At 42.3% G+C, this 24,398-nt stretch overlaps 1 protein-coding gene and 1 long non-coding RNA gene across 2 annotated transcripts; both read left to right on the forward strand.

Annotated features, from left to right (window-relative positions):
- Window positions 1-6,069: 6,069 nt before the first annotated feature.
- On the forward strand, window positions 6,070-11,201 carry LOC140593295 (uncharacterized). The gene is made up of 2 exons (XR_011993572.1): window positions 6,070-6,608; window positions 6,932-11,201. It is a non-coding gene; the product is annotated as an uncharacterized lncRNA (long non-coding RNA).
- Window positions 11,202-17,743: 6,542 nt separating this feature from the next.
- LOC140581839 (uncharacterized) lies at window positions 17,744-19,818 on the forward strand. Its single transcript, XM_072705480.1, has 3 exons — window positions 17,744-17,867; window positions 18,297-18,949; window positions 19,081-19,818. The coding sequence occupies exons 1-3, from the start codon at window positions 17,744-17,746 to the stop codon at window positions 19,816-19,818; spliced, it is 1,515 nt and encodes a 504-aa protein (XP_072561581.1).
- Window positions 19,819-24,398: the final 4,580 nt, after the last annotated feature.

Here is a 24,398-nt window from a genome sequence, read left to right on the forward strand (position 1 = left end):
TCTTACTAACCGATCTGTACAGCCTACCCAATCAGTTTTTCACAGATCCAGTTCACACATCATGAACATGTGCACATGCGTGCCCAATCTGTATAGTCTACCTGATTTGTACACAGACAGACAGTCACACGCATGCACGGACACATTATCGCATCAATGACAACCTTAACTCCAACATAGCCCTAACCCTAACCATAAATAACCAAACAAAATACAAGAATTTTGGTTTTTAGTTTTTTTGATTGTAGTCACAGATTAAAAAATAAATAAATAAATATGAATTTCCCCTTGTGCAGACCATTCCAACAAAGGAACATCTTTATTTACGTTATTAACGTTTTTGAAATGGATGATTGTGGCACATATGCAGTATGTATCAGAATCATCACAGGGGAAATTCCTGAATTTGCATTTCTCATTGACTGACGTCCGTGCACAGGGCGAGCGAGCGGGGAATCAGGATCAGGCAGATAGAAGTTCAAAAACGAGTTTTAATGCGGGCAAGCACATAAACACAGAGAGTACTTCACAACACTTCAATGACCGGACTTGGGTAAACTGACTTGAACGCAGACTAAATACACATGACTAAGGGACGGAAATACAGAACAGCTGAGAACAATCAGGAATTCACATGAGGTAACGAAGGGGGACACAGGAGGATCGGACAAGCAGGTCATGACACTGACAAGGGACCAAACCCAGTGTGGCAAAAATGACCTTTCGTGGGTCTATGCTTCACTGCAGGGAAGATTATAGAAAGTGGGCAAATACTACCAACAACAAAAAAGGACAGTCTTGATGACAAAATGATGATGATTATTATTATTATTATAATTATTATTATTATATAGGTGGCTTTGAGGCTAGGGCTCTGTGCCAGCAACCAAAAGGTCGCTGGTTCAAATCATGTGAATGCCAGGAGTGATCCTACTCCATTGGGCACTTGAGCAAGGCCCTTAACCTGCAAATGCTTTGTCCTGGGTATGACGTTGATGTACATCCAGCCCTGTAAGGAGGTCCTCCAACTTACAGGGAAATTTGGGGGTTGGTGGCAGGATTGGCACTCCTGCAACTGGAAATAAACTCACACTGGTCCATTTGGACTAGTTTGGTGCTGAGGTAACGCCTGCCACATGGCTGCACTTAGGTTCTCATCCCTGAGGTGGTGTGGTGGGTGCAGTAATGTGCTGTCAGTGCATGCTCCTTACCTCCTCCTCTATCATTGTTAGTAGTAGTAGTAGTATTCATACTAATGATAATGTTAGCAGTTGTTAGATGTCATAATGTGATGAAATATGCTCAGTCAGTACTGTAAGCTTATGATTTTAGAAAAGAAGCCAGAATCCATGATAATTTTATGATATATATATCATAATATATATATATATATATATATATATATATATATATATATATATATATATATATATATATATTTATTTGAAATATATGTATTTAACATGTAATATTCTGTGAAGAATATTCTGTCAGGTACTTATGTCATACCTGGGTCCCTAAAGGTCCCACAGGTGAATCTTATCCCAAAAAAGGGAAAAATTAAGCATGGATTCACCGTACCATTTTCCAGGGGGCTCATTAATTAAAGTCATCCCCCCCCCCACCCACACACACACACACACACACACTTCCTGGGCATCCGGATCGTGACTTTGTCCCTGTATGAATTCAAGGACAGGTGTTTTATAAATAATACATTTTGCAGAGTTGCTAATCATGCCCCTCACAGATGCCAGGGCGCATTGCTGCGGTGATGCAGGGGAGTGGATTTGAGGCACAACTGTGGTAATGGAACAGCCAGCATCCGAGTTTCGGTGTCAGCGCTCTCCTGTAATGCGACGTGTCCTTTAGCTCACCCATGAAATTACTCACATTCCTGGCCTGTCTGGACCGTGAGGCTGTTCAGCGCGACACGGCGAGCATAATACCAGAAGCCGTCCGTAAGGGGTGGGGGGGAAGGTAGCAGATGCAACTGTGCTTGTTTATTTTCCATTTTCTCCCACAGCATTTCCCTCTGACTAAGTGGTTTGGCTGTAACCCAAGGTTGTTTATATTTTTAGGTGGCATGCAATTGCAGGGAGACCATCCACTGTTCACATGTGTTCACACACACATGCATGCTCACACACACATACAGTTCATATATCATTATCACTGTGGGGACTCTCTATTCATTCTATGTGCATATCCCTAATCCTAATTATGATAACCCTATCCTTTACTGAACCCTGTCCTTAACCATAAGTAACCAAACATAATATACAGTTTTTGGCTGTTATAATTTTTGATTACATTCACAGATTTTCATAAATATTTATATTCTGTGGACCTGAAAAATGTCCCCACAAGCTAAAAAGTAAAAAAAAAAACAGATTTTACAATAGTGTGGGGACATTTGCTCCCCACAATATGTTAAATACAAACCCCCCCCCCCCCCCCCCCCACACACACACACACACACACATGCATACTCATATGCTAACTCACAGTAAATTAATAAATAAGGCCCCTGTTTGCCAGCACTGTACCCGCCAGGTCTTTCCCTGCTTTGGGCCCAGTAGAAGCTGCTTGCTGGGTGATCAACAGCCTGAAGAATCATTTCTCTACTCTGATCAGGAATAAAATTCTATGGGTACGAATCCACCACTTGCTGGGTGAGGCCCCTGTGTGTTTACCAAGGGAGCTTGTGTACTAGTACACAGAACAGTACAACCCAGCAGGGCATGGCACAACATAATATAGAACAGCATGCCATACCAGAGTTCAGCATTGCATGGCACAATACAGCACAGCACTGAGAACTAAAAGACCTCCATTATTTTTGAAAGTTGTTTCAGCATTTGCAGTTCCTTCACATTTCTAAATGTTTGGAGATTTTCCAGGGGACCATTGTCATTCTGTTCTGATCAGTAACACCATAGGCCCTGCTAGTGTGCTGCACTTGCATGATGGAAAATCCCAAACGGCAGCAATACACCGGTACACATCCTGCACATGCATTCATATGACTCCTTCCTTTCCAGGTGAAAGGTGCTCAGAAGTTTAGGTAATCCGGTGGCCAGGGCACCGGAATGGCAGGTGAAAGGGGTTCACTGGCAGACATACGTGGGTGCTGTCAGCTCTGGCACATTTACATGTGATCGTGTTCCTCAGGGGGTCCCATGGGGGGTGCTTTGGGAGTATAGGATACGAGGTCCATTATTATAGGTCATTAGGTCCCTGTATAACCAGAGCTTTATGGACAGAATCTCTAGGCATAGGATTTGGTTTTTGCAAATGATGTAGTCCTGTGGGCTTTATCAGGCTTTGACCTGCAGAATACACTGGGGTTATTTTGCAGCTGAGTCTGAAGCAGCTGGGATGAGGATCAGCAGCTCCAAGTTTGAGGTCTCGGTTCTCAACCGGAAAAGGGTAGACTGTCTCGTCCTGGTTGGGGATGAATTACTATCTCAAGCAGAGGAGTTTAAGTATGTCAGGGTTGTGTTCATAAGTGAGGGAAGAAGGAAGTGGGAGATTGACAGCTGGATCGGTGCAGCATTGGCAGTTATACTCTGTTGTGAGAACTGAGCTGGAAGGCAAAGCCAGAGATTTACCAGTCAATCTACATTGCTACCCCAAAAGAATGTGATCGCGGATAGAAGCAACAGAAATGAGTTTCCACTGCAGAGTTTCTGGGCTCAGCCTTAGAGATTGAAGATTGGCGAGGACCTCGAAGTACAGCCACTGCTCCTTTTCATCGAAAGGAGAAAGTTGAGTTGGTTCTGGCATCTATCCATGATGGTTCCTGGAGACCCCCCTTGGGTGGTGTTTTGAGCATGACCAACTGGGAGGAGACCCATTATACCTCTCAGCTGGCCTGAGAACGTCTTGGTATTCCCCTTTTGGAGCTAGAGGAGGTGACTGCTGCCCCCATGACCTGGCCCCAGATAAGTGGCAGAAAATGAACCAATGGATGGACATTATTTTATTGTTACTATTATTATTATTATTATTATTATTATTAATAATAATAATAATAATAATAATAATAATAAAAGATGGAAATAGCATAGGCAAGCACAAAAATGGTGTTTCAGATGTTTGACTTCCCTATTAAAAGCACACTTTAATTTACTTCTTTATTAGCCAAATTGTTCATACACAGGGCAGGCTGCCATTAGAGACATTTCTTCATTTAAATTCAGGGAACTGTAACAGTCACATCAATTTTAATATCTGGCAAAATGAAAGAACTGTGTGCAACATCAACAGTGGCTTTTCATTAATTTTGACAGGCCCACCATCCTTTGTGGACTCTCAATGAATTGCTTTTAAAACCAATTTCCATCTCCTTTATTCGCAGAATTGAATGAATTAGAGTCATTTAGAGCCTCTCCGTTCCATCCCATCACAAGGGGGATTGAGTCCTCAATTAGCCGTCTGATGGCCCGTGAAGTCACCGCGAATAATTAGTACCCCTGCTACCAAACTCATAACTCAGATGACTGTGGATAGTCGCACAACAAGCTGAAAAGAGCCAGAGAAACAGAGACTCTAGTACAGAAACACAGACAAGTCCACATCCCCTTTCATACTTCAATAGAATGAATTATTCAAGGTAATAATGGTGCTGCTAACATGTGACTGTCATCTACTAATTGCAACTTTATTTTGTACAGAATCTTACAGAAAAGCACAAATAACAAAACATTTAAGACGTGTGTTTGTGTTTCTTTGTGTGTGTGTCTGCGGATTTATATTTATATTTTGAGAACCCCATAATGTGGTAAAACTTGATACTTTATAGCTTGTGGGGACATTTTCCACGTCCCACAATATAAACCTCAATGTTATAAAAATCTGTGAATGCAATCAAAAAAGTAAAATAGCCAAATTTCTTGTATTTTGTTTCGCTCCTTATAGTTAAGGTTAGGGCTGAGTGAGGATTAGGACTGTCATAATTTGGATTAGGGTTAAGTCTGTCACGCCCACACAGGCGGGACAGAGCACCGGAGGCCGATCACCAGCTATTTAATTGCACTCCACCCAGCAGGCAGTGCGAAGTATTGTTGCCATTGTTGCCTCCCTGAATAGGGGAGAGGAAAAATCACAAAAAGATCACCAGCGATGTTTCCTCTTCGATAACTTTTATTGAATGAGTAAAACTGGTACACGGGCAGTGTCCCGCGCGAGGCCACCACACAAGCGCTGCACGATAGCGATGGCAGCCATTTTAAACTCAAATAATTAACCCCGAAATAACCGATCAATGTATGACATCAAAATATGCCATATTTGCACAGTAAATTCAAATAATAAACCAAAATAACAGAGATCATTTAAACAACAAACTATCACAGTACACTTTGCACACCACTAACTACTTTAATGCCGGTTTCCGCACGAGCAGTTACGCACGTATTTAATGCATTAAGATACAATTAGCCGTTTTCTTTTATGTTTACTTACATAAAACACATACGGAAATACTACAACATGAACCACAACCAGTACTGACATTTTAGACAACATTTAATGACAAAACAACTTTACAATACCTGAATAGGGGAGAGGAAAAATCACAAAAAGATCACCAGCGATGTTTCCTCTTCGATAACTTTTATTGAATGAGGAACATGTTCGTGATCTCCCCCTAGTGTACCAATAAGGCATTACCAATTAACTAAAACTTTGCAATAGGCATAAAAAAAAAACAACTCTGCCTCCATCCCCAACACTCCAACATGTACCCATTTATAGCCACTCAGCACAACCCCTAGAAAGCAACCTCAATGAAAACACCAATTTCCAACATACCACATGCTCCCCTGGAAAACAAATGTCGTCTCGACATTGAATCACTTTTCCTCAACAGCATACCTTTTCACATTTGCATGTATATTACACCTTGTAATGAAATGTCCTTTCATCATTGGAAGGAAGTGTTTACACAAACGGCATGTAGTCCAAAAATTGTTTATGGTAAAAGTCCACACAAACTATCTATCAATCGTCCAAGTTAAGTGTCTAATAGGTTCACAGCTGTCGGAGCCCATTAATGAGTGAAGGCCAAAGGTAAGGTGGCTGAGTCAGTGGTAACAATGGAATTAGCCCAGAAACAGTACATAGTGGTACTGGGTTCCATGTTGGCTGGCCATTGTAAACTGGCACAATGTTGTAGCATGTGGGAGTTCCTAACTGGTCATATGTGGTTCGCCTTGGTGGATGTCTGTTTCTTTGTGGTAGCTGGTAAGTTGGCACAGCAGGTTCAACAACAACATCTTCAAACGATTCAGACTGATCATCAGGTGCAGTCTCAGAAGGCAAACTTATGTCTCTCAAATAATCATCATCAGGTAAGGACAATGCTGATGCCATTTGTTCTGGAACTTTATCCTCTTCAGTAGGGTAACTTAATTCAGGTTCCACTTCTGTCCCTGCCTGGTTGTTTTTAGCAAAGGTTAATTCTGAGTGCACTTGAGGAAACACATAACTAAGGTTATCATCCTCCTCACTATCTTCATCCATCTCCTGACCTTTTGCAGGCTGCACTCTCTTTCCCCGTCCTATCTTGGTTTTAGAAGACAATTCTGGTGGTGTTTCAAAAGGTAGGTGATCACAAGGCATTAGTATATTTCTGTGCAAAACTCTGGAGCGTCCTGGCCCCCTCTCTGGCCTCACTTCGTAAACAGGGATATCTGATCCCAACTGTCGCACCACTGTGTGAATGCTGTCCTCCCAGTAATTTCTGAGTTTGCCAGGGCCCCCTCTTGGAGTTAGGTTTTTAACCAATACGCGGTCTCCTGGGTGTAGCACTGTACTCCTGACTTTAGAATCATAATACCTTTTACCTTTTTCAGCAGCCCTTTGAGCATTTTTACTTGCAATGGCATATGCTTCCTCCATGCCCTGTTTCCACTTTTCTACATAGTCGCGCTGTTTAGTGAAGTTTGACTGAGGGAGCAAACCAAACAGTACGTCAACAGGAAGTCTTGGTGATCTCCCATAAAGAAGGTAAAAAGGTGCATAGCCCGTCACTTCACTCCTTGTACAGTTGTAAGCATATACTAGTTTGTTCAAATGTTCCTTCCAGTTTGATTTCTGTGTGTTGTTCAGAGTTTTTAACATCTGCAACAATGTCCTGTTCATTCTTTCCACCTGGCCGTTTCCCATCGGGTGGTATGGCGTCGTTCGGGAACCAGCAACACCGCTGATGGTCTTTAACTGCATGAATAACTGGTTTTCAAACTCACCCCCTTGGTCATGGTGGATGCGGGCTGGAAATCCAAACTTCAGGGCAAAGTCGTTAAAAATGAGATTAGCAGCTGTCTTCCCAGACTTGGAAGTAGTAGCATACACTTGGGCGAAACGAGTAAAGTGGTCGACAACAACAAGTATATACTCATATCCACCTTTACACTGGTCAAGATGCAGGAAATCAACAGACACCAATTCAAACGGCTGTGTTGTTACCACATTGGTAAGTGGAGCTCGCGTGTCACGGCAAGGCTTCTTCTGTTTAAGACAGGTACAAGCTTTAGTCACATAATGTTCTACATCCGACTGCATGTAGGGCCAAAAGAAGCGATCACGAATGAGAGACAGTGTGCGGTCAAGGCCCTGATGTCCCATGTTATTGTGCAATTCTTGCAGCACAGTTAGTCTGTACTGTTCAGGCAAGACTAGTTGTTTGCGAGTCGTGGTAATCCTGTACATCACATCATCATCAGCCACTGTCAGTTTATCCCACTCTCTGAATAAGCATTTTGTCTTAGAGCTGTATGTTTTCAAAACGTGAGCTGGTGGTTTGACACCTAAAATCTTGTGATCTAACACTTCGCGAATAGCCGGGTCAGACTGTTGTGCTTTCTTTAGCTGTTCTGTGGGAATTGGTGTAACCGACTCAATTGCTGACATGTCTTCCATTGATGATGCTGCAATTGCCAGAGCCACTGACCAGCCCATTTTAGATTCCTCTCGTATACAGACACTCTGAATTGTGGCCATAATGGCATCAGATGACAGCTCTTCAGAACACTCCTTCATAAATGTCTCCACATCAAGGGGCATTCTAGATAAGGCATCTGCATCACCGTTCGCGCTCCCTGGTTTGTACTTAATTGTAAAATGAAAGTCTGCTAACTCTGCGACCCACCTTGAGGTGGTGGCATTCAGTTTTGCGGTTGACAAGACGTAAGTGAGAGGGTTGTTGTCGCTAAACACAGTAAAGGTTGGGGCATAGTACAAATAGTCCCTGAACTTTTCTGAGACTGCCCATTTTAGAGCAAGAAACTCCAGCTTACTCGCATGGAGATGGTAATTCTTCTCAGCTGCTGTTAAAGTTCGAGAACCATAAGCGATCACTCTTAATTTGCCATCTTGATTTTGATACAATACTGCTCCCAAACCAAGCTGTGATGCATCGGTATGTAAGATGAAGGGCAAAGTGAAATTAGGAAAACCAAGAACTGGAGGATGGAGTAAACAGTCAATCAGTTGTTCCAGTATCTCTTGGTGTTGTTCAGTCCAGGAGACTGGTTGGTTTGATGGCACTCCATGGTTGTCTCTCTTCCGTTTGGACTTTGTTCTGTCAGTAGCAGAAACAATGGAGACCTCCTTTGGTTTGGCTTTGAGCAAATCATACAGAGGGGAAGCTATTCTGGAAAAGTCCTTGATGTACTGACGGTAGTAGGTAAGTAGGCCAAGAATTTTCCTGAGTTGTCCAACGTTCTGTGGTCTGGCATCTTTTAGTGCCCTGACAGCTTCAAAATCAGCAGGATCGACTTTGCTGCCCTCTTCTGAGACAATCCTCCCTAAGTAACGGACTTCACGTTTAAACAGGTTACATTTGCTGGGCTTGAGTTTGATGCCATAAGATCTCAATTGTTGCAGGACTCTTTGGACATCATTTACATGATCCTGAAACGTCTTACTGAAGACTAATGTGTCATCTAGGTAAGGAATGCATATTTTGTCACGCAGCCCCTCCAGGCACTCCTCCATGCAGCGTTGGAACGCCGCTGGGGCATTCATTAGGCCAAAAGGTATTCGGTTCCATTCATAAAGACCCCAGGGGGTCACAAAAGCTGTGAGTGGTCTACTGTCCTCAGTCATGAACCCCTGGTGATATGCTTTCCCCTGGTCTAAGAGGGAGAACCAAGAGTTACCTCCTAAACTATCTAAAATATCTTGGACTCGGGGTATGGGCTGGCGGTCAGGATGTGTCTTTGAATTAAGATCCCTATAATCTACACAGAGGCGCATAGTGCCATCTTTTTTTCGGACACAAACCACCGGGGAGGAGTAGGAGGAGCTTGATTTTCTGATCCAGCCCTGTGCTATCAGGTCATGCAAATATGCTTTCATTTCTTGGTAGAGTGGTTTAGGTACAGACATGTAGGTACGCTTTACAGGCTCTGAATCTTTTAAGGAAATATTCATTTGTAGCTGTTCAATATACCCAATATCATTGTCTGATTTTGAAAAAGAACTGCACTCTCCCCTAATCATCTGTCTCACTATCTTCCTCTGGTCCTCATCCAGGTGACTCAGATCGACAGGTGGGTCCCAAATCTCTCCAGCCACCCTGCTTTGAACTGGTGGCTGTACAACAGTATGATTTACATTAACTGGTGTTTCCATTTTCTCAATGGTTGGGATGGGTAACATTGTCACTATGGGTTGAACTGTCCCAATTGCTGTGTACCCTGTTATAAAAATGTCCCTGTCTGTCGAGTTAGAGATGGCAAGAGTGATGAATGGGATGGACATTCCTTTTAGAGCCACAAGAGCGTCACAAAACTTCAGACCTTCAGGCCACTGAGGGTTAATATCTGGCTCGAATATCATCATCATATCAGTTGTGGGTGGTTGAGAAGCAACACGACACTCTAGTAGTGCAATACTGCGCTTTGGAATCACTGTTACCCTTCTTTTTGTTCTCACCGTATATATACATGATTGTTCCTTGTTGATGGCCTGGATAAATGCCCTTATTTTATTATTCTTCAAACCTGGAAAAGTTTTTCTCACTGTACAATAACGTTTAACCTCCTCAGTGTTGGTTACAATGTGTTCAATAACATTAAACCCTATGATTGGGTGGGAAAGATGTCGGCCTTTCATCACCAATATTGGAACGGTGAGTTCTTTTGTCGGGTCATTTTCGGAAGCAAGCCTGAATGTAGTTTCCACCCAGCCGAGATATGGCATGTTAGCTCCATTTGCTGCAGTCAATGTTAAACTGTCAGGTGAGTCGAGCAATTCAGAGACGCTTTTCAGCTTTGCAGTAGACAGATACTCTTCTTTTCCTCGCTCATCCACTATGCAAACCTGCGAACCAGTGTCCCACAGAGCTTGTATTTTAAGACCATTCAAATAACATTCAACAAGACATTGACGACCAACCAGTGACGTCACCTTGTGAGGTGGATTAATCTGAGGTGCATAGTAGGTTGTATCTCCTATACAGAAAGACTTTTCACTGGAGTATGACAGGCCAGTACATTCCTTTTTATGATCTGTCAGGGACTGTTTGCTTGGTATGGTCAACACCCGTCCCGTGGTGGTAACCACTCCCTGTTTAAAGGAGCCTCCCTAGCAGGCCTTGTGCCTCTAATCCTGCATCCAGCTAGAAAGTGTTCTCCACTCCCACATCGATAGCAATGTGTGCATCGTTCGACAGCTCCATTTTGCTGGCACACGAAACAGCGCCTTGGTGGACGAGCGGTGCTTTTAATGTGCAAAGTTGGTGGACACTGCTGCACCGAAAATGGGGCATGGGACTGACTGTACCCAGAGTGCTGCCGCTGCTGATAGGTAGGGAGGCATGCATTTTCCAAGTTCCTTTCAGGCTCTCTATTGGTTGGTAAGGTGTTGGATTGTGACGAGAAAAAGGGCTGCTGCATTTTCTCCTTGATCTGAGTAATTTCAGTGCTGAGGCTATTCAGCGAAGCTACACTAGCCCTTAACTCTTTTAGTTCTTTCATCAACTCAGAGGGTATTTTTGATACAGTCTCTTTTGCAGGACACTTGGAAGGCTGTGCATCCCCTGACTGAACTACATGGACAGATGAAGTTGTTTGAGGGGCACTGGATTTCCTCTTGTTCTTTCTCTCAACCTCAGTTGTGCAAGCAGTGTTTAATCTTTCTAATAGTAGTTCATCTGAAGTAGTTGTATCCAATAAAAGTGGCTGCATGTCTGTCTTGATGTTGTCATTCTGGAGCCCAGTAAGCACCGTATGCAAGAACATACTTTGAACTAAAGCAGGGTCATACTTGAGTCCTGATTCAGACTCCTGAGATGCAAAAAGTACTTTTTGCTTAAGGTCTAAAACCCGCATTAAAAAACTCTGAGGGGACTCCTTAGTATTCTGTGCTTCAGATGTGAGCTGTTTATATAGCTCTGTCGCACTCTTTTCCTGAAAATGGGAACGCAGTATGCGTCTAAGACTGGGAAGTGTAAGATTGGGCTTTCCTTCCAAGTAGCTACGCAACTGTAAGCCTGGGGAAATGGCTCTTATAACAGCATCAACGATCTCTGCTTCTGGGTATCCCCTTTTTAAACCATTCTCAATCTGATGGGCTAAACTGGAAAAAGTTAATTTGTCTCTCTGACCTGGCTCACCCATTTGCCCAACAATTTTAAAGTCCTTACGCCACGATGGGTTTGGTTGGTATCTCGGTGATATATTTTGGACTTGTTCAGCAATTTTGTCTTTTAATAGTAACAGTTCGGACATACCTTCATCTTCTAATTCTTTCATCTCCTCTCTCTCAAGGTATCGCAAAATGTGAGTGATTAGAGAAATACGAGATTTTCTTATCACAGCTGTCCTTCTCTCTCCTGATATTCCAAGAAAATCAGTAACATTTAGTAGACTCTCTTTGGTCATTATGTGCAATTCTCCTGCTATCTCTTCTTGCAGAGCCTCCAACGTGGTCATTTTTACAGAGCAAGGGGATCTTTACTATGTGGAGACAGACTTTAAACCGAGTGGTTTTCACAATACTGGACAATCTCTGACTGACCTCCAGGAATATGAATCCAACCCTCAACTTCCAGCTCTACTCCACGCAGTAGCATCTTCCTCACAGCAGTGTTTCCAAATAAAGTAAAAGAGATAAGCTAGCTCAGAAGTCGTCTGGGGAATTCAGTTGAAATCTGAAAAGCTTAATCCCAGCGGTGCCTCCAAATGTTGCCTCCCTGAATAGGGGAGAGGAAAAATCACAAAAAGATCACCAGCGATGTTTCCTCTTCGATAACTTTTATTGAATGAGTAAAACTGGTACACGGGCAGTGTCCCGCGCGAGGCCACCACACAAGCGCTGCACGATAGCGATGGCAGCCATTTTAAACTCAAATAATTAACCCCGAAATAACCGATCAATGTATGACATCAAAATATGCCATATTTGCACAGTAAATTCAAATAATAAACCAAAATAACAGAGATCATTTAAACAACAAACTATCACAGTACACTTTGCACACCACTAACTACTTTAATGCCGGTTTCCGCACGAGCAGTTACGCACGTATTTAATGCATTAAGATACAATTAGCCGTTTTCTTTTATGTTTACTTACATAAAACACATACGGAAATACTACAACATGAACCACAACCAGTACTGACATTTTAGACAACATTTAATGACAAAACAACTTTACAATACCTGAATAGGGGAGAGGAAAAATCACAAAAAGATCACCAGCGATGTTTCCTCTTCGATAACTTTTATTGAATGAGGAACATGTTCGTGATCTCCCCCTAGTGTACCAATAAGGCATTACCAATTAACTAAAACTTTGCAATAGGCATAAAAAAAAAACAACTCTGCCTCCATCCCCAACACTCCAACATGTACCCATTTATAGCCACTCAGCACAACCCCTAGAAAGCAACCTCAATGAAAACACCAATTTCCAACATACCACACCATTCTAGTGATGTGCCTTACCGAGCAATTTCTATGTCCTGTCTTCCCGGTCAGCCTTCCCTGCTGTGTGCTACCTGATCACCTCTCTACCTTCCCTGCTCGTCTCAATCATCGTTCCTGCCTCATCTCCCCGCTCCCTCGTCTACTCTCCTCCGTCCTCCCCGGATCCTCGTCTCGTCCACCTGTCCGGGACTGATCTCCACGGTTACTGCCTCTCGACCACGATTCAGCACGTCCCCCTTGGTTTCTGTACCTTCCGATCTCAGAAATAAAAACCTTTGCCTCTGCATCTCGGGGTTCGCCTCCTCCCTGCTCGACCTTCCTAACAGTGTCCCTAAAAATGAATGGAAAGTCCCCACAATCATAGGAATATATGAAGAGTCCATGTGTGTGTAAATGTATGGTGGATATAGGAATCTTGAATGGCTTTTGAAGGGTGACAAGTTTATATAATACTGAAAAATGAAAAAGGAATTATGAGTATAACCTGCAGGGTTGTTCGTTTATATCACATCTACGTGATCTTTCTGAATCCGTTTTTTGGCATGGGTTTCTGGGTTGCTTATTTTAGACGAAGGCTGTTTTTCTGACCTTAAATTTTGGATTATGTTTCTCAATCATCGGAATCACAATTCGTTTTTCAACAACAAATTTACCAATATGTCCAACTCACTATGCTTCTATATAGATAGCGCATTGGCCCTCGGAATTTGTGGCTTTACATCCCCTGCTGGTGTCCTCGGCCATCCATGAACTTTATCCTAATGTGGTCACTTGTGTTATATGGGGAAAAGGATGGTCTCATAAAAGGATAAAAGTGTTCTGTGATAATGAAGCTGTTGTTTCCATAATTAATAAGGGTCGCTCCAAAGTCAACTCCTTTATTATTCCTTATTAATAGTCATGCATCTGGTCAGGTAAAGCTGGATTATTACATGTACAGTACAATATAATCAATACCACAAATGTATCTGCTGAGGTGTGGCATGAGTAAATGGTGTCGTGTAGTTGTGTTCTAGGCATACAGCAACTCTGAATGTAACGGACTGTTTTGCCAGGTCCCTTGTAGTCAGTTATAACAGTATTTTACTGTAAAATAAAACCATACGTTTTTACAAAGGTCAAACATGAAAAGCAATGACTGAAATTGGAAGAAAATCTGTTAAAATAATATGAACAGTGTCACGCCCAGCTCTGTACGATCCTCGTGTGTGCCACGCCCCTTCGTTACCTCATGTCAATTCCTGATTGTGATCACCTGTGTCCTGTTCCTTTTGACTTGTTTGGTGTGTATTTAGTCCGAGTCTCAGTCAGTCTTCCCAAGATCAGTCATTGTAATCGCCGCCAATAAAGTCAATGCATCAGTTTACACCAGATCCGCTGCGTTGCGTCTCTGTTACGTCACATGTCCGGCAGTCCGTTGAGATGCGCATCAAGTCTATTTTTGACGGATACGGATCAAGAACGTAACACAGAGAGCATATGCCAAGTCCCCGTCACATCATGGACAAGGAAAAACTAATTTTGGAGGTGGAGAAACACCGAATTGTCTACGACCCCAGACATCCTTTTTACAAGGACAACAGTAGAAAAGAGAAGGCGTGGACTGAAATTTCAGAAGTTTTGGGATTTGACGGTAAGTTGAATCTTCCAATTAACTATGTAAAAACTTGATTTTTAATGAAAGTAACCTGTACTGTGAAGTACTTGTAAACTCCTAATAAAGTGTTCAGTAACCTACTGTACATGGGAGTGACACATTATTTTATCCATAGAAACATAGATAAATGTTATTCTCCCGTGATCATGTGATCTCGCAAACCAGCAGCGCGCCGGATCAGATACGGACCACAAACGCATCCAGTGTGAATTGGCGGACGGCCTCGGACGGAATGCGAATGCAGCGCAGTCGCACCGCAGCGGATACGCATCCAGTCTAAATCAGGGCTCAGTGTTAGATGTGTATTCTGCTTACCTGCCCTGTTTTTGTTATTAGTCTTGTTTATTCCCATTTACTTTTGACCCCTCATGGTACTTTTTGTTAGTGTTTTCTTGTGTTTTTAGTTCATTTAATAAACCCTGTTTTTGGATTGCGAGCCGCAAGTTGGACATCCACCATTTCTGCCGGCATCGTGCCCAAACTGCCCCGATCCGTGACAGCCGGTTGTGCCCAAGTACCAACACTCTTCCAGATCAATGCCCTACTCACTCGGACCTCGTACTAGATTAAACCCATAATTCATGCACCAGCTTAAGTAAACCACAAAGTACATTAGATCAGGTCTCTCTGCATCTACCCTAAGATCTTATGACTCCGTGTGGAAAGCTTTCAATTCTTTCTGCCACACCTTTGATTTACCCGTACTCCCTCTTTCCTCATCTATCGTTTGCACTTTTCTTACTTATTCTTTTGAGCACAAACACCTTAGTCCGGTGTCTATTCACGGTTTGGTAGTAGGTATTCAATTACACGCTAGATGTACTAACCCTTCCTTACCCAGTCTGTTTTCTAATCCTGCTGTTTGACTCTTACTCAGAGGCTTTAAGAAATCTTCTCCCACTTCCATTGATAAAAGACTTCCCATCACTTTGGGTATTTTGAAATCAATGACAACTGTTCTCAGACGTGGATGTTTTTCTCCTTACAGTGATACACTGCTTGAAGCTGATTCTCTTCTTGCTTTTTACGGCCTTCTGTGGTCCGGGGAATTCACCTATGTTAAAACTCTCCCTAATCAGGCCCTTCGTATCTCCGATATTTCTTTCTCAGCCTCATACTTTTCTATCTTTTTAAACAGTAGCGATTCAGATGGTGTTGGGTTTCCTCTCTACTTTGCATGTAACAATACTTTGTACTGTCCCTTTGCCTCCATGATAAAATATCTTAGACTAAGGCCTCGTTTATCTCCCTCAGACTCACTATTCCTTACTCCTAACGGCACACCTATGTCTTATCTATAGTTTATCTCTTATCTAAAGACTCTCATTTATTTGTGGGATCCCTCACGCTCATTATTCCAGGCATTCCTTTTGGATTGGAGCTGCATCCACTGCATCTCATTGATAGGGAATTCCGCTATAAATATTGAAACTCCTAGGACGATGGTCCTCCTCCACTTTTGCCTCATATGTCCGCGCAGATACCTCCATGATCCTTAGGCTTCGTCGCCGTCATCGCTTCATCTGACGCAAGTATCATTCAGATAGCCATTGTTGGTGGTTTATGCAATCCCCTTTTAACATGATATGCCATTAATTACCATCCATAATGCCATCAAACACTGGTGTTTGATGGCTGGCAAAGCGCTTACCGTCCGCCATACAAGCGCTTGGCATCTCCATAACGCACCTAGATTAATATAGCAGCTCCATATCACTGGCAAAGTGCTTAGCATCACCATAACGTTTCGTTGTAGCAACAAGTACTTACTCCTATAGATGTGCTAGGCGTCTCCATAATGCTTTTGTTACATTGTTACAGTCATATCTGTCAGCTTCAGAGACGATGGAACTGACGACCAAGAGACGGGCTTCGCCAAATCACTGTTCACATACTCATTCAAATTATTTAAACAAATAAATCCACGAGTCGAAATTATATACTGAGGTCTCCTTGGTTGAAGTACAATTTTACTTTCGTTAAGATAATGGTCTTAATCCATGTTCATTTATAATTACACCATTGAAAGTGGAAAGGGTAGAATAAATTGATTTATGACCATAAAACTAAACAAGATAGTCATGTTCAATAAAGTGTGGTCTCAGGATTGGACAATGGAGTACAATGAACACCACCTGATTTTCAGATTTTGTATTTCTACACGTCATTATTAATAACTGCACTGCGTCCATTCGCCACCAATGAATATAAAGAAAGTGACGGCTATTGAACATGAAGTGCACATGTAAACATTCAAATGTTAATTTGCTAGTAAAGTAATCTGGAAAACCAAGGAGTGTGCAAGAGTTTCTATCAACACAAAATGCTGAACCAATATCTCAATATGCTACTTTTCGTAGATGTTAGATTTAGCACACATAGTGAAAGGGTTCAAAGTGCAAAAATGTTTAGCGTGCATCTAGGGTGACCACCCGTCCCGCATAGCACGTGCGCGCACAGCGTTTGAAGCCCAATTCATGCGTCCCGCAAATTGAGACCGTGTCACGCATAATCAATGCTTGCTCAAAAAAAAAGCTGGTCACTCTATATCCTCGAGCCCCAGGCAGCCAAACGAACATTACTTGACAGTTCAGCACGCTACTGTTGCCACACCCACCCCTCACTTGAACTGCTGACTAGGTTGTTGTCAACTTTTTCGTTGTTGTCATGACAGCGCTCTCACGTGCATACCAGACACACTGGGAAGGAACTTTTAGATGCGCGCTTTCCAATTCGAAAAATGGAGAAAGAGGCACCGCCATCATCAATTAAAAAGAGAAGGTGTGGGTACAATAATGGCTGGGAAAATGAATATTTGTGGCTGAAAGGTGTTGAGGGGGATACCGAGAGGGCTTTTTGTGACCTTTGCAAAACGTCCTTCTCAATCGGACATGGAGGGGAATATGATGTCAAACGACACAGACTCACGGAGACTCACAAGAAACGTGTCCAACAGAAAGAGACATCCAAATCTATGGATGCTTTTCTCCGACCTAAAAACGACTTTCTAGCTGACAAAGTGACTGCTGCAGAGGTGACGAGTGTGTATCACACTGTCCAACACACTACATCATATCGAGCAGGAGATTGTGGCACAAAGCTAGCCCCGACGATTTATCCGGACTCGGATATTGCCAAGAGGATGGCCTGTGGTCGGACAAAGGCAGAAGCCATTGTCACGGATGTGCTTGCTCCCGCCTCCGTCGAAGATTGCTTGAAAGTCCTCAGAAGACCACTAAATGAGCAACGAGAGGCAACAACCAAAGGTAAAGTTAAAGTTATGTTCATGGATGTAACGTTGTGTGTTAGCTATTTGTCTAATGTTAGCTAGCTAATGTTAGCTAATCATCTTATTCTACTGGTATGTTAAAAGTCAATTTTTCCTTCAGTTCACTGAAATTGCATCAGAAGCTAACGTTAGCTAACATAATGCTGCTCATCCATGCCTTCGTGAAACCAGGCTCTGTGTATCCTTACATGAGCAACTTGTGAGCAACATTTCACTATTCGTTATCTCCCAAACTAAACAAGCAAAAGCAACTATAATTTTTGAAAAGGTATAAATATTTCTATAGATAATATTTATATAAAATCAATAATGATCAAAACAGTAAAGCAGTATCTTGTATTTTTTATAATAATCTGTTTTTAGAGAATCTCTTTTAAGTTCATCCCATCTGTGTGTGTCTCCACAGCCCACACGCCATTCATCTCAGTGGCTTCAGATGCCTCCAATCATGGGACCACCAAGCTCTTCCCACTGTCAGTGCGTTACTGGACGCCAGACTTGGGAGTACAGACGAAGGTCCTTGATTTCTATGATGACAGTGATGAAACATCTGCCGCGATCCACAACCAGATAGTCACCAAGCTGGAGGAAAATGGACTGGGACTAGACATGATATCTGCGTATTCTACTGACAATGCTAGTCTGAATTACGGGAGATACAACTCTGTCGTCCAGAAACTGAAAGAGAACAACAATTGCATTTTGAAGGCAAACTGTGTGGCCCACATCGTTCACAACAGTGCAAAACACGCAGGAGATCGGCTAAATATCGACATAGAAAATGTCGTCAACAAGACCTTTAGCCACTTCTCCTCATCTGCCAAACGCATTGAGGAACTTAAGTCAATTCACACCTTTGTGGAGATAGAGTACCAGTCCCTGCTTAGACATGTGCCCACAAGATGGCTGAGCTTGTGGCCTGCAGTGAAGAGGCTTCATGACAGCTGGGCTCCTATCAAGACCTACTTTCTCTCATTGGGAGAGGACCAGTGCCCAAAGTCACTATGGCAGCTGTTCAAGGATGACCAGGATGGTGAGGGCAACCCCCTTGATCTACAGGTAATTAATTTTAATTGCACTCAACTTTTTTTTTCATCTAAATATTATTACATGAAACAGGGATTAGTGAAATGATGATAGTGTAAACAGTGCCAGCACACAGGATCATTGACTCTCCTTACTACTTGTAGGTTTACCTGTCCTTCCTCAGCAATGCACTGAAGATTTTCCACGACACTGTGCTGGTGCTGGAGCGAGAAGATGGGACTGTCTGTGAGCTCTACGATATGATGTTCACCCTAAAAACCAAGCTACAGCAACGACAGAGTGATGGTTTCTTTGGGGCCCAGACAGGTGTACTCCTCCAGCAGTTTCCAGACAGACAGGCAGCTGTGCTCAGAGAGGACATGTGCAACTTCTACCAGTCCTCTCTCACCTATCTGGAGCAGCGCTATGACTTCTCAGACTCCAACTACCAGAAGAAAGTGGCTAGCCTGGCACTAAAGAAGAGCCCATTCAACTTCTCCCATCTCTGTGAAGTTGTAGAGGTCCTGCAGCTAAGCAAGAAGTTGGACATGGATGCGCTATATGATGAGTATTGTGTCGTTCTGCCACACCAACAGGCCATTGTGCAGTCTGGAGCTACAGTCGTGGAGAAGTGGGCCACCTTACTCAAGCACACACATACCCCAAACATGACAGCATTAGCTTGTTTCCTTTTGAGTGTACCAATCACCAATGCTTCAGTGGAGAGGGTCTTTTCATTGATGACAGGATGCTGGACGGACACAAGGAACAGATGTTCGGTAAACCTCATCAAGTCAGAAATCCAGGTGAAGAGCAACTTCACATTCAGTTGCAAGGACTTCTACACTTATGTAGTGAAAGAGAAGCTTCTCCTCAATCCTCAAGTTCAAGAAGAAACCTGAAGGTAAGAAACCTAGTTATGTAAGACCCCATTTGTCTAAGATGATGTTTGATTTATTTTGAACATTGGTAGACTGTCCACAGGGGTGCAAATGTGTCACTTTTAGGAAACAGTAGCTTTTTAGGTCAAAATATGTCATTATTTTGCATAGGATTGTATCTTGGCACCTTTTTGTATTGTTGTCACCTTGTGATGGTGATGGGTTTGCACTCCTCTGTCTATACTGGAAAACCATTTGGAAGCTTATCATAAAAATGAATGTTGCTTTAATTCTGTCTCTTATCTTTCTTACTTATTTGATTCAGATGCTGGTGAAAAGGTTTGAGTCCTAAAGGTGTCCCCAGAACACTGAACAGTTTTTTTCCCTGCTCCTGCCTTTACTAACATGCAAGTTCACCATCCTTCCTCCCCCTTCTCGTTCCGTGAACCTCTGGAGTTGTGAGTTAAGACTTTTTTTTTTCTTCAACTGTTCCTGTGGTGTTGAGCAACTATAATTCCTGTTAATCCTACATTTTATATTCTAATTTATTTAAAGTGAATAAATTGTAATGAAAAATAAATAAAATTAAATAGCTAAAGTAAATCGTAAGTGGAAGTGCATCTGTCAACTCATTGAATGTTCAAAATATTATGAATCTTTATTTAGAAAAAAATACACATTGGTTGGCCTATTCATGAGCATACATCAGCAATTACACATGTTTAGGGGAATAGGGCATCATTAATATACCATTTAAGGTGGTATGTGCTAGAAATGGGTAAACCACTAACAGTGAGTCTGCCCGTGGGGTGGGGGCACCGCCGCGCCAGGCAGTGTCCCACATTGTCCCTCAGAAACATACCCCTTGTCCCCCCTTGGGCTTATTAGCAGGTGGTCACCCTACAGTACGTGCATCTCTGCCTGTGGACAGCACAACATACATATATACAACTAAATTTACCGTAGTCACAGGATTCTCATGGACAAGCCCTTTTGAGAGTGGGGGAAGCACATTTGTTATGTCAGCTAATATACCGAGTTCTTTTTCATTGATCCAAGCACTGTTTGAGAATATGATCCTGAATCCTGACCTGATCAAGAGCAATTTTGCGCTGTATCATGTTACCATCAAAACTAAGAAGAGAACCAGCACTGTGATAAAAAAAAACAAAAACCAATACTTATTCTCAAAGATATCCAGCTAAGCAAGGAATCCAGCTTCGTGATAAGGTATCCGGAATTTTCAGTTTGGAGAAACGGAACTCGAATTTACTGTACAGTTTTAAGAACTAAGAAGGGCTAGCATGGCGGATAACCATGTCACCTTTCTTTGTTTTACCTGCATCGGGGGCGTGTACTACCGCTCTCAGATGAAGATCGCTATTCACATTCTAAATATCCGTATTACCGCATATTCAAATCACATTTGCATGATAATTTGATGAACAACACAACGGTGAAACGTAATCCAGATACATCCCCATCGGCACCATAAAAGGGGGGGGGGGATGTGGCCAGGTGTGAATGACTCATGCATACACATAAGACTTCCTATACATATTCAACTAAAGGAGACCAGACATAGTGACACAAGTTAGCTTTTTCTTATCTATTTATCCAACTGAATGTTGCAACTACACCATTTAGTTATCTTCATGTAGCTAAGACTTTGGTGATCAGATATGGGCGATCAAAACAAACTTCCACCATTGCTTACTATATACTATTATAATGTTTCTGCAAGTGTTCCAAACTGCATTTTGCAATGTCTATACTTTGATGTCAAAATACAAACTTCACATAAATCCAACATATTTATGAAGTACACTTAGATTAAGATGAGTTTCATGCCAAACAAATATATAAGAAATAATTTATTTGCCATGAATTTAGTTTATGATCTTGAATGAAATGTGTGACCATGATCCAGTCAGTGAAAGTGTGTTCCCTATCCCAGAGGGTACATTCAGATCTAAAGAATTGATATTTCATTATCGCTCTGCACATCCGTATTGGGTAGTGAAAGTGGAGGCTTCAGCATCAGCGAGTGGAGGCTCTCGGTATTAGCTTTGCCATTGGCTATAAGAGGCTCTCAATATTAGTTTCAGCGTCAGCTAGTGCAGGCTCTCTGTATTAGCTTCTGCATCTCTGTATTAGCATCAGCTACAGTAGGTTGAGGCTCTGGGTATTAGCTTCAGCATCAGCTAGCGGAAAATCTTGGAATTAACTTATGTGTAGCCAGGTGAACAGTAGGCAGAGTGTACCTTTAAGGTAGGCTGGCAGATGCTTTCATTATTAGTGTTGGCTAGTGGAGGCTGTGGTTATTAGGTAACTGTTTAAGCATTGGCTAACTGCAGTTTGCTGTAATAGCTGAAATGTTGACTAGTAGAACCGCTACGTATTAGCTTCAGAATCAGCTAACAGTAGCTCTCTGTGTTAGCTTCAGCATATGCTAACAAAAGCTCTCAGTATTAGCTTTAGCACCAGATAGCGGAGGCTCTGGGTATTAGCTTCGGTATCAGCTAGTAGAGGCCCTTGGTATTAGCTTTGGAGTTGGCTAGCAGAGGCTCTCTGTGTTAGCTTCGGTGTCGGCTAACAGTGGTTCTCAGTATTTGTTTCAGTTTCGGCTAATGGGAGCCCTTAGGATTAGCTTCAGCATCAGATGCTTTCTTACTCGCTTCAGCTTCACATACTGTAGCAGAGGTTCTATTTATCATTATCAGTTTCGGCCAGCCAAAGCTCCACATATAAGCTTCAGCATCAGGGAATGGAATTTCGGTTAAAATGGACAAACAATTTGGTAGGACTGCTTTTGGCTGTAGTTTTGTTCGGCTATAACGGACATGCAGGCTCTGCCTACAAGGCGCATGGCATGCCGGTGATATCCAGCGCAGATACGTAGTCGGCATTATTAATAGTCACGCATCTGCTCAGGTAAAGTTGGATTATTACATGTACAATATAATAATCTATACCACAAATGTGTCTGCTGGGGTGTGACATGAGTAAATGGTGTCCAGTAGTTGTGTTCTTGGCATACAGCAACTCTGGATATAACGAACTTGTTTTGCCAGGTCCCTTGAAGTCCGTTATAACGGTATTTTACTGTAAAATAAAAGCATACGCATATTACAAAGGTGAAACATGAAATGCAATGACTGAAATTGAGAAAAAATCCGTTAAAATAATATGAAGATATTTTTATATTTTGTTTAATGACTGTCTACTTTGAAATTTTATTACTAAAATAACAAAGACAAGATACGGTTATTTGTGTGTTTTCACACGGATGTGATTAAAAGTATTTTACGGAGATCAAATAATATTATACAGTAATAATGACATATGAACTCAACCCAGTCCCCGTTGGCTATCGGGATCAAACCAGCTACTTTCGTGTTATAAGGCGGCAGCATAAACCACCATACCACTGTATTAAGCACTTGTAGCATTTACGTAACTTATGCATTTAGTCTTTCTGCAATTCATTGCCAAGCCAACTCCCTTGCTGTGTTTATGGCCATAGTATTACCTTTTTTTTTAACGATTACATCTCTGTATTTTTCATACAGCTCCATCAGCAACGTTTGTTCTGCGGCGGAAAGAAACACCGCTCTCGTTTTACAGGATTTCCGACTCATTCGGTTGATCTATCATTCATCCATTCATTTGGGCTTCTTAAATATCGCGGGTGTGCACACTAAGTGAGACTATGCAAGTCTGTCTTAATTAGTTAAAGCTGAACTGCGTTTGTGGAACGACATGAGGCTAAGTTTAGAAATGGAGCTAGGTTGAGTCTGTCTTTTTCAAGAAAGTCTGCCTTTCTTTAGCTACTTTCATGGAATACCCCCCTGGAGGGCCGCAGCCCTGTGTAGCTTAGTTCTTTCCCTGTTCCACCACAAATGATTCAGCTCAACAGCTATGTGGTAATTAGCACAAGAAGTTGCATCAGGTGTGTTAAATGGGGGGAAACCCAAAAATGTGCAGGGCTCCAGCCCTCCAGGACTGGAGTCTGACACCTATGCTATACAGTAAGAATGATACATGAACTTAAACCAGAAGGTTACCCGTTGGCTATGGGAATCAAACCAGGAACTTTTGCAGTGTAAGACGACAGCATAAACCACTGTACCACCGTGCCATTGTAATAGACACTTGTAACATTTACGTAACTTATGGATTTAGTCTGTCTGCAATTAAATTAAATTAAATAGCTAAAGTAAATCGTAAGTGGAAGTGCATCTGTCAACTCATTGAATGTTCAAAATATTATGAATCTTTATTTAGAAAAAAATACACATTGGTTGGCCTATTCATGAGCATACATCAGCAATTACACATGTTTAGGGGAATAGGGCATCATTAATATACCATTTAAGGTGGTATGTGCTAGAAATGGGTAAACCACTAACAGTGAGTCTGCCCGTGGGGTGGGGGCACCGCCGCGCCAGGCAGTGTCCCACATTGTCCCTCAGAAACATACCCCTTGTCCCCCCTTGGGCTTATTAGCAGGTGGTCACCCTACAGTACGTGCATCTCTGCCTGTGGACAGCACAACATACATATATATGTTGGTTGTGTAACTTATGGATTTAGTCTGT

Source organism: Paramormyrops kingsleyae, chromosome 1, assembly GCF_048594095.1.
Source record: "Paramormyrops kingsleyae isolate MSU_618 chromosome 1, PKINGS_0.4, whole genome shotgun sequence".
Lineage (NCBI taxonomy): Eukaryota > Metazoa > Chordata > Actinopteri > Osteoglossiformes > Mormyridae > Paramormyrops > Paramormyrops kingsleyae.